Source organism: Bombyx mori, chromosome 24 (genome assembly GCF_030269925.1).
Source record: "Bombyx mori chromosome 24, ASM3026992v2".
Classification (NCBI taxonomy): Eukaryota; Metazoa; Arthropoda; class Insecta; order Lepidoptera; family Bombycidae; genus Bombyx; species Bombyx mori.
The window spans coordinates 11,783,017-11,794,202 of record NC_085130.1 but is presented as its reverse complement, the minus strand read 5'-3'; the positions used below and the strand labels follow the sequence as shown (position 1 = coordinate 11,794,202).

General features: G+C 33.9%; 1 protein-coding gene and 1 long non-coding RNA gene across 3 annotated transcripts in view; both read left to right on the top strand.

Moving 5' to 3' along the window:
• The first annotated feature begins 1 nt into the window (after position 1).
• Positions 2 to 11,186, top strand: part of LOC101746942 (zinc finger protein 208) — an 87,123-nt gene continuing 75,938 nt past the window's right edge. The window contains exon 1 of the mRNA XM_062675838.1: positions 2 to 251. Coding sequence (XP_062531822.1) covers positions 117 to 251 — 135 coding nt within the window. The 5' untranslated portion in view covers positions 2 to 116. The remainder of the gene's footprint in view (positions 252 to 11,186) is intronic.
• LOC134201278 (uncharacterized) lies at positions 665 to 2,686 on the top strand. Of its 2 annotated transcripts, none has more exons than XR_009976501.1 (2): positions 665 to 843; positions 1,360 to 2,686. It is a non-coding gene; the product is annotated as an uncharacterized LOC134201278 (long non-coding RNA). The 2 variants fall into 2 exon arrangements; XR_009976502.1 differs by having other exon boundaries at positions 1,141 to 2,686.

Genomic DNA, 11,186 nt, shown 5'->3' with positions numbered 1-11,186 from the left:
AATTAAAACCATAGATTAACTAAAATGGCGGTACGGTTGTGAATAGCGTCTATTGATTTTAAACAAAATACTATTATTTACCGATTTTGAATGGTGTGATAGATAAAGAACTCATAATGGAGAACAGTGGCGGTAATATGTGTCGATGTTGTGCCTCTGAAGGTGTGTATAAGGACTTGAATACCACTTACCATTGGATGGGCGAAGAAGAGGTATACGGAGACATGTTGAAAGATTGTTTCAACGTACAGGTAATTTTTATGACTATAAATATGAGATGTTTCCAAAAAAAATTCAAATTTATATACTTGACTCTAATATTAATTTAACACAATTTTTATATCCAAATAATACTCGGTACTTTTCGGCGTTTTAAATTCTGTTTTAGACATTATTTCGAAATTAATAAAAATTTAGTACACAATTACACGGTTAATGAAGGTATGTGATGGGAACGTGAGATATAGGAAGAACTTGCTGCCCTACAACCCGGTTAAAAAAGAATGATTTTTTTGGCTTCTAAACAAATTTTACATTTGATAGTAAAATTATCAGATCTACTGAGCCCTGGACATAATTGCTCAAAGTTTCGTTGTAATGGGATTAATAAATTAAATTGTCCATTACTTATGAGAGACTAATCAGATTAATTCATTCTCAGCTTCCCACAAATATAATTCAATATTCTATCAACAAACCTGAGATGTTAATTTAATGAAATCAACATAAATTTCATAAAAGTAAATAAAACTATCTCAAGAGACAGAATGTATAGAAATCCAATAGAAAATCTATTTTGAAATCTGGATGGAAGCATTTGTGTCATGCGGCTTATCAGCTGTGGTAATTATGAATACAAGGATTCTTTTGATTTTTTTCTTATTTTTCCTAAATTGAATGGGTGGGTGAGGTAACCCACCAAATGTTAACCACGTTAATGCCGATGCTTATCTGACATGAATTCCAAATCTCAGTTTCACAGTACAATGGCTGCTTTAACCTTCAAACCGAAAGTCATTAATGCTTTTTGTCAGAAAATAAGCAGAGTGGTTGTAACTATCCTTCAGGGCTCACAAGACGCACTAATATCAGCTATGAATGCCAGTTATACTTATTGAAAAATTGCTATTAACCTATCAGATTTGAACACCAGCAATATATCAATGTACGGGACATCCTTTCCTTATCATCTTATTCTTTGGGCCCAGAAGATTTCTGAATATCTGTAATATGAATAACAGTATTCTTTCAAAAAGTGAGATTTTGAAAATTTTGTGGCTTATTTTTAATATTGTGCTAATTACCATTTAATTTTTCTATAGAAGTGAATTTTAGGGCTATATTTTTCATTTAACACAGAACTTATTGTGAAGATGAAGTCCAAGTCAAAGAAACTGACGATTTCATGATGCTGTTAGTTCGTTCTGCGTTAAACAATAGTTACAGCAGTATTTTCTACGAATAGCACCTTAGTTGTCAGTGATCACGGAAACTGCTCAAATTTCTCAGTTTTTCAACTCTGTATTTTATTTTTGTTCGGTGGCTGTTATAGAGAGAGCTTTAATGTTATCCAGTGATGGATTTAGGCTTGATGCCACTATAGGCTCTGTTTATCGCGCCACCTTTAATGTTAGAATAAATTTTAATAATTTGGAACCAAAATATTTTTTTTAAATTTATAATAGCTTTATTATTTTTTTATATAAAAAATAATCTGAACTCAATTTCAAAGGAGACGACTGTCTTTACTTTTACGGTCTCTTAAATTGTGATGTTTGAAAAATTTTGCTGCCCCTCATAGCATGCCGGCGTAAATCCATCACTGATGTTATCAATATGTTATTTGCATATCATTAGCTAATTTGGATTTGGATCCATTACGAAATGCAATTCTGCTGAACCGTGTGGAAGAAGAAAGTGCTAAACTCGGTCTTAAAATCAACCATTCTAAGACCAAAATAATGATAATAGATAGAGCGCAACTTCTTCCACTTTCTGATGCACTCAGTGGTTACGAGAAAGTAGCGGAATTCATATATCTTGGGTCGCAAATAACATCCGAGGATGGCTCCACGGGGGAGATATGCTGAAGATCCGGTATGGCTAAAAGTGCGATGGCCAATTTCGAGAAGATCGGGAAAAATCGTAGTATCCGATATAAAACCAAATTGCATTTGATGCGGGCACTGATCTTTCCCATATTCCACTACGGGGCGAAGACATGGTGCATAAAAAGCCGGGATATCAAAAAGATCGATGCCTTTGAAATGTGGGTGTGGCGGAGGATGCTACGAATACCGTGGACTGCCATGAGAACAAACGAGTCCATTCGAAGACAGCTAGACATCCGAAAAAGGCTCTCTTCCATCTGCCGGGAACGTGTTATGAGCTTCTTCGGACACATCTTGCGGTGTCCCAGACATTAATTAGAGAAGTTCATAATTAGGGGTCGCATAGAGGGCAAGCGCGCCATGGGCAGAACACCAGCCAGATGGTCAGATCTAGCAAAAGAAGCACTTGGTGGTAGTCTGTACCATGCAGTCCATGGCACCCATGATCGAGCACATTGGAAGTACGTCGCATGTGGTCGCGATCCTGAGTAGTGAGGGAACGATATGAGCATTTCTCAAAATAAATGCACCACCAATAAAATAATGTACTAAAATAAAAATGTTAAACTAAAGCATTTTTTTTGTTTTCATTTGTAGATAGGTGTCTAAAGATTTTGAATATGAGGTTTGTTCTGAGGTTTAATATGTAATAAAGTAGAGAAATGTGTAGAAATATACCAAGGGCGGAGTAATATTCTTATTTTGTTACCGTCTATCAATTACGTTAATTAAAACACCAAATCAATTTCGTCAACTTTTATGCATTTCAATAGGGTGACATAACCATCATTTTACGTGTCTATAAAAAACTGTTAACATTTACAGCAAAATGTTACTTATGAGTCGTCTATTATCAAAGGTGGCAATCTGTGCATTTAGACAAAAAAATGTTATTGGTATGTCAATACAGATTGATTTGAATATAATCGTCTCCTTCAAAGAATACGGTTCAAAACCTGCATTAAATAAAGGTTAATAGTTAACCTGTTATTTATCTAAGATGTCGTTCCGAAGAGTTTTGTGACTGCCAATGGAATACAAAGTCAATAATTCGTTTTTCTGATTTACCAATCATTGTCCAAAAGTCAGATTGCCGGCTTTGATAATAGTCGACTCTTATATAAGTTGTAATATATCCTTTACGTTACCATTTGCCTACAACTTTGTTTTAAAATCACAGTAAAGAAGTTTTGATGTTGTTTTATTTTTAAATACGTTCACAAATGAAATAACAATACACTTCTTTTGCTTTTTTTAAAAAAATTGCAGGTTTTAAGATAATAAATAAAAAATTTGAAAAGAAATACGTGTCCGCTTTTATGGGACAGTAACAAAAATGGAATACTGGTAACAAACTAGGATTTTATAAGGCTAGTTTTCGAAGTAGTTCAAATTATAATAAACTTTGACCCGTGTTAAAAATAATTATAATTATATTTATATATGTAGATTATAGCATGAACTGCTGTCAAAGGACATTTAAACATTTTTCGTTTAAAAAATACCCTATTCAAATATTTAGGAACATTTACGAGTAGGTAACAAAAATATCGTTTCAGTTCTTTTTTAATCATAATGAAAAGGAGGCCTAACGATTTCTAATTCAGTAAAATCCTTTAATAGTAATAATCACATTCATCGGCTGGATAGTGATCGTATAAATCATAATCACATCTTTGGCACCAGAAAAATGGACAACGTAATAATATTTTTATTTCTACAGCGTTCATACTTGATACAAAATGCAGCGGATTATTAGACGAATCTGGAATAACATATCGGTGCCTTGATAAAATGGGTCGAAGAAAAAGGCCATGATCGGCCAAGGTGTAAACACAGGCACGCCACTTTTGTCTTTGTTTATTTTTTTCGTCTTCTGACATCTCACTTACTGATTGATAGAAATATTTAGATTTTATCCTTTCTATGTTTCGTATTCGCTGCTCCTCCATCTTTTGTGGATTTTCTGTAAGTCTTTCGCGGTAGCGCCTCATTTTTTCAGCAGAGGTTAGAGTCGAACCCGTCGCTTGCGACGAAGGGCTCGACGAGCGAATTAACCCCATAGACACAGCCCACTGAGTTTCTCGCCGGATCTTCTCAGCGGGTCGCGTTTCCGATCCGGTGGTAGGTTCTGCGAAGCACTGCTCTTGCTAGGGTCAGTGTTAGCAACTCTCCGGTTGAGCCCCGTGAGCTCACCTACAAACGTTAGGGTGAAGCTGAAATAGCCTCTCAAGGCTATCAGCATAGGTAGGAAAAAAAAGTGTTAGTGTAAAAGAACCCTTTTTTTACGTTACCCAGAACAACAGATATTTTGAAATTTAGCCCACCACATCAGAAGGAATATCATGCAGTAGTTCTCTCTTTACTATGATCGCACTTTTAGATTAAAACAAGCAGATATTTAAAAGCCGCATTTGTTTTTAAATAAACTAATCAAAGACGCCGTTGTAATTGCAATAATTATTATAAAATTATTTTAAACAGAAAGTTAAATAATAATAATAATAATAATAATATATTATATATACTCAGCCTAATGATTTCCTATTTTGTTACTCTCTTTTCCATTTATACGTTACCACACAAAAGTAACAAAAAAAGAAGTAACAAATCAAGAACAACATGTCATTTTATTTGTAAACACATGCAACTCACACGATTACTCTTATTTCGATTTGATTAACGAAATCAAGAATGGGAGCTTTAATAGTAGGTTAAGTGAAATAACAATAAAATCTGCACTTATCTATGTTTTATGAGTAACAAAGGTGGAATTTTTTTCTGACCGCTAGCTTAAATATTGACTTTTACCGTTCGTACCGGCACCAGAAAGAACTAGTCGAAATTAAAACAAGACGGATGCCAAGCCGGCTAATGCTACCATTATTCTAAAATATAATTGCATTAATCGATTCTCATATTTCTTCAGAATTATGGTAACAAAAACTGGAATTTCTAGGTGGAACTTTTTACGGGACAAGTTAAAATTATTAATTAGAAATTTAATTATAAAGTAATGCTAAAAAGGATGTTTTAGGATGAATTGTGACTTATGGCTATAAATAAATAATATTTTTTATTTATAGAATGCCCATGTCCATTCAACTAAAGATCGATGGTTTGGTAAGATATTGAGATTAGGACACTGCACTTTTCATACAACTGGTTGAAGCTGATTTATGATATATATTTTTAATGAAAAAATCTCATTGTATTTATATCTGTTTTTTTCCTTTCTAATAAGTAGAGTAGTTATGCTGCTTACACAATTTATAAAAAGTAGTAATGAACTAATATATTAGCCGGAACAAAATATTAAAAAAATGGGACAGAGGCTAATGTCTATTGTGCAATAATTTTGAGAAATGCTCATATAGAAGAAGCTAATTTCCTGATCTAAAAAAAAATCTCTACATGGGAACAAAAAGAAGATGCAATTTACAATAATACATTTAAGTGTCAGAATTTCACTCTTGAACATGCAATAGTTCCTTAAATAAGTCTATTTTATTGCCTGTTCTTGATAAACGAACTGTTACCATATAACAATATGATTGACTCAGCGGTGCTGTAGTTAGCCCCTGACTGTTGTACTGAAGGTTTTGCAACAACTCTATAAAAAACATCAAAGCAGGCCATCTTTCTCAAATAGGGTCACCATGAAGTGTGATAAATGGTATTGTGTTGGTGACCACAAAAGTATAGTATTATAAAGATATTGTTATTAAAAAACAAGTACATACTAAGATTTCACAAATGAGATTTATATACTTTCAAAGTAGGAGCAAGAGGTATACCAGTAAAATCTCTTTAGAATCTATTAAAAGACCTTGGCTTGTCAAGAAAGAACATTTGTAAATTCTATAATTCAGTGAACATGTAAAGCCACATTATGAGGTCCTCATCAAAGGAGATTGCCCACTGAAGTTTGGAATTTGGTTTGTACTCTCAGGTAACTAACCTAATTTTGTAGGGCTTAAAATGTTAATTCAATTATAAAAAATATATATATATATATTCCTAGTTCGCTGGCGATGCTAGTAAAAGACCAATGAAGTTTTCAGAATTATGTTTTGTACAAGACACCAGTAGATATTTTTGGATTATGTTGAGATACTACATACACAAAAACATACATATAAAGTAATTTATTAATGAAAAAATGTATATAATACTGATTTAGCTATCATAGTATTGTATGGCTAGGGCCAATGGAAGAGGGACAGGTATATTACAGTGAACTTGCTCATCAATACATATTTTTTTATTGCTTAGATTGGTGGACGAGCTCACAGCCCACCTATTGTCAAGTTGTTACTGGAGCCCATGGACATCTACAACGTAAATGTGGCACCCACCTTGTGATATAAGTTCTAAGATCTCAGTATAGTTACAACGGCTGCTCCACCCTTCAAACCGAAACGCATTACTGCTTCACGGCAGAAATAGGCAGGGCGGTGGTACCTACCCGCGCGGACTCACAAGAGGTCCTACCACCAGTAATTACGCAAATTATAATTTTGCGGGTTTCAATTTTATTACACGATGTTATTCCTTCACCGTGGAAGCCAATCGTGAACATTTGTTGAGTACATAATTCATTAGAAAAATTTGTACCCGCCAGGGATTCGAACACCGTTGCATCGCTCAACACGAATGCACCGGACGTCTTATCCCTTAGGCCACGACGACTTCCAACTTACGTCTATCCAAGTCTACAAGGTCTATTAAGGTCTTGCTGAATTTGTCTTTGAATATTTCTTCTAGCAGTGGTCCAACATACACTGCATACTCCAGTCAGATGAGGTACCTGAAATTAAAACATGAGATGTACTATTTATTACTAGATTTCACAGGTGGCTTCACCTCCTATTTACTTACATACATTTTAAAACAGTAAAAATGTATATATTTTTATAATAAAAAATACATACCAAATGAAGTAATGTCTGTCTAATTAAAACACTTCATCATGATATACTAAATGACTGCGAATCCGTAGAGTAGATACGCCACAAGCAAAGCACTCACTTTTATGACCAAACATAGGTGATGGTCGTAGTGGTGATACACCTTCTGATACCCGTTGCAGCATTTCATATCAATCAGAACACAGGCTATTGTCAGGAGATACCTATAAAAATTAATCCTATTAATCTATACTTCTATACTTAATATTATAAAGAGGAAAGACTTGTTTGTTTGTTTGTTTGTATTGAATAGGCTCTGAAACTACCGAACCTAATTGAAAAATTCTTTCACTGCTTGGAAGCTACACTATCCCCGAGTAACATAGGCTATATAATTTTTTGAAAAAAATTAGGCATCCTTACTAAAACTCCAATATAGTAACCCAAGGTGTAAAAAAATACTTAAAATATTATTTACAATACATGACCTGCGAAAACTATTTATGTTAGAATAAAATAATGTACTACGACTTTGTAGAACACATTATTATTTAGAAAAAGTGTCGCGACACCATATGTCTACTATTATAGTTATGCCGTAACAAGTGTTATTTTATTTAAAAAAATAAAACAACGTCAAATATCGTTGAAGTTTTTGTTAAAGACCCGAGCGGAGCCGGAGCGGGCCGCTAGTAATACATGTTTCGCTTATGACATGAAACAACTAATTTGTGTTGCATTGTAAAGGATAGCCTGTGCACTATAATGACTCCTGCGTATCTACCTATGTTGGTATAATAAAGATGGCTTGTAATTTCTCTTGAAATCAGCCACCGCGACCGCAATGAGTAAAGGCGGTATAATTTCGATCATTATGAAACGACTCATACAGTTAGTATAGCTAACAAAATAACAAATATTATGAGAGAAACACAAACCATCTAACTTCGTCAGAAAGGCGAGAAACGGCGTCAGTTAGTCAAATGAATTTTATGTTTCGCCATATTGGAGAAAAGAAAAAAAAATGAAGTTATGTACCGGTACAACGGGGTGATTAGGGACAAATTCCAACTTGATGAACAATTATAATAATAATTATCCCTATTATTATTTTTCCTACCTAAGCTGGTAGCCTAGAGAGGCTATTCCAGCGTAACCGTAACTAGTAGGTGAGCTCACGGGGTTCAAACCTGACGACGTTGCTAACACGAACCCTAGCAAGAGCCGTGCTTCGCAGAATCTACCACCGGATCGGAAACGCGACCCACTGAGAATCCCTATTATTAATAAGTGATATCCCTATTTACCTGGAAATTCGGGTTAGTGGGGACGAAATTAGTGTCAATAAAGAAATTTGCTAGGGCTGGCACTACTTGGTTTTAATAAATTTATTTATTTAGTTGCATTAACAAAGTGATAATCAATAAAAACATTGAAAAACTGACAAAAGTACATGGCAGATGTTACCTCATAGTCCAAGATCCCAGGGCCCCCAGACGTCACGTATTTTCTGACGAACGAGATGTGGTCGATTGCGTAATGTTAGTATGTACTAAGAACGCATGCCTACCTGCTACCTTGCTTAGACGGCTAATTTTCAGGTATCAGGTACTCAAGGTACATAAAATCATTACCTGCTTCACGTAAATTCTGAAAGCTGATTTTTATATATCCACCAGACAACTATTTTAAAACCTCTTACAAAAAGACAGACTGATCCAAGGGGCCAATCATCCCCTAAATTCAATTTAATACCTCTGTGGGTAAAGCCTTGTTCGGACTAGGCGAGTATTTTAGTCGAGTACCGAGTAATTTAGTGGCTAAACTACTCGCTACTCGCACGAAAAAGTGGAACAAAATGGATTGACTTGACTAAATTATTTACTAACCTACTCGACTAAATTTTTGGTGCTCAGACACATTTAGCTACTAAATTACTCGGTACTCGACTAAAATACTCGCCTAGTCCGAACAAGGCTTAAGAGCGCGAGGGCATTATCCACGCACATGAGACTGAGTGTGACATGTATTAATTATTTACCTGATTATTTAATTTTTAACTGATTTTCTTTTAATATTAATAATTAATTGACATGAGTCAACTGTAAGAGAGAGATAGAGAGACAGATAAGTCAATATAGCCTAATATTTCTTCGTTGTTGGTAAGTAGAATTAGTACTTAGGGGCTGAGATTTTTATCTGGGTTAAGAGATTAGGTGTGTCGGTTATTCCATGGTTTAATCAAGTGGATACCACCACTGTGAACAAATATTAATATATTTTATTATGTACTTCTTCACTTAGACATTTTGTCCACTTTGAGATTTCATTGTTCTTGTTACATGTCTGTGCCAAACCGACTTACTTATATTAGAAAAATAAATATTTGCCAAACAATAAAATAACACTGCATTAATGATTAAATAAAAGTTCTAGACGAAAACATCATGAATAAACCAGATTCTTACCAATACATTTAAAAAAGGTTGTTATAACTACATATACAGCCCTATAAACCTAGACCTATTTATACTTAAGTTGTTCCCATTTAACTTATTCTCATCCCAATTGACCCCTCTTTCGTTGTTCTTTATACCTGAGACGTCCCCATTAACCCCATAAAATACCCCAACAAGAATATTTTTACATGTATTTCTATATTATCAAAAAACATTAAAACCAATAACAACTGAGACTTACTTTAATATACATTATGGCTCAAACACTAAATAACGTTTATAAATCACAGTCTTCTATTATTATCAAATAAATAAAAAAGAGCAAAGTTTCAAGCACTAAAATGATTACCACCACAAGAAGTTAATTTGAAATGCGATTTTTTAAAAGTTATCCGCTATTGTCATGCATATTCAGTCACTTTGTGAACTTTCAACATTATACTTATACACTACAAAAAATGGAAGATTTTGCAACGAATATAAAACTAATATTGAGCGTCGAAAGACTGTCCTGGTTTTTCCCAATCCCTAATCACCCCGTTTTACGGTACTTTTTAAATGTCAATCACAAATCTCAGTACCGTAAAATGGGGTAAATAGGGACAAAATCGAACTTCAGATTGAATTTTAACATAGTTCCAATTAAATAGTCACTGCTCAACCAAAGCAATAATTTGAGTCTTGAACGTACCTAGGTGATAAAAACCGTTACATTATTTTAATTATTCAATTTAAAGAAATAATCGGAAAAATAATGGCTATCCCAATTTACACCGCATTTGGGGTAAATTGACACGGGTAAGGGTTAAATTGGGATATTTGTAAGGGTTGTCAGTTCGCGGTACTGCGATATATAGGGAGGTAGGTAGGTAGGTGCCATACAATTATTTATATGGACCGAAATGATGAATACAATCCATAATTTAAGCACAATACACAAAATAGTGTAAATTAAGCTGGTTTCTATTCCGAAGCGATGTGACGTGAATGATAATCAACAATACAATGATCAAAAAAAGTATGTGCATGTTATATTTTAGAAATTATTATTTAATTTCCTTAAAAATCACAACTCTGAAACAAAATCATAAAATAGAGTAAAAAATAGAAAACAAAAGGACTGGAAATGCAATAATACAATTTTATTTAATCAACATTTTCAAAATAATCTTTGAGCAAGAGTAAGATATCAGGTGAATAAGATAAAAAAGCAATTTTAATCTGATTACTGCCTATAATAACAAAAATAAAAGAAATTCTTTCTAAGCTAAATAACTAAACTCAATTAATTCACTCACTTTTAGGCAGCGGCTTAGCTCTGCCCCTGGCATTGCTGACGTCCATGAGCGACGGTGACCACTTACCATCAGGTGGGCCGTATGCTCGTCTGCCTACAAAGGCAATAAAAAAAAAAAAAAAAAAAAAAAAACTCATAATTGGAACCTAGATATCTCGGATTTTTAATTAATGTTACATTTAAAATCTGAGGCCTGTTTTTATTTGTGTGTGCGTTGTGAATGTTAAAAAAATCATGATTCGACGCGTGAATAGATTCTGAAATAACAAAAGTTTTGATTCGTTTGAGTTCTTTTTAATTTTTAATTTTATTTTATTGCTATAGAGGACATACGACCGGGCAGATATTACAAGGTAAATGTCGCGAAAAAATGTAATTATATATATACTTTTCTTTTACCTATAGTACT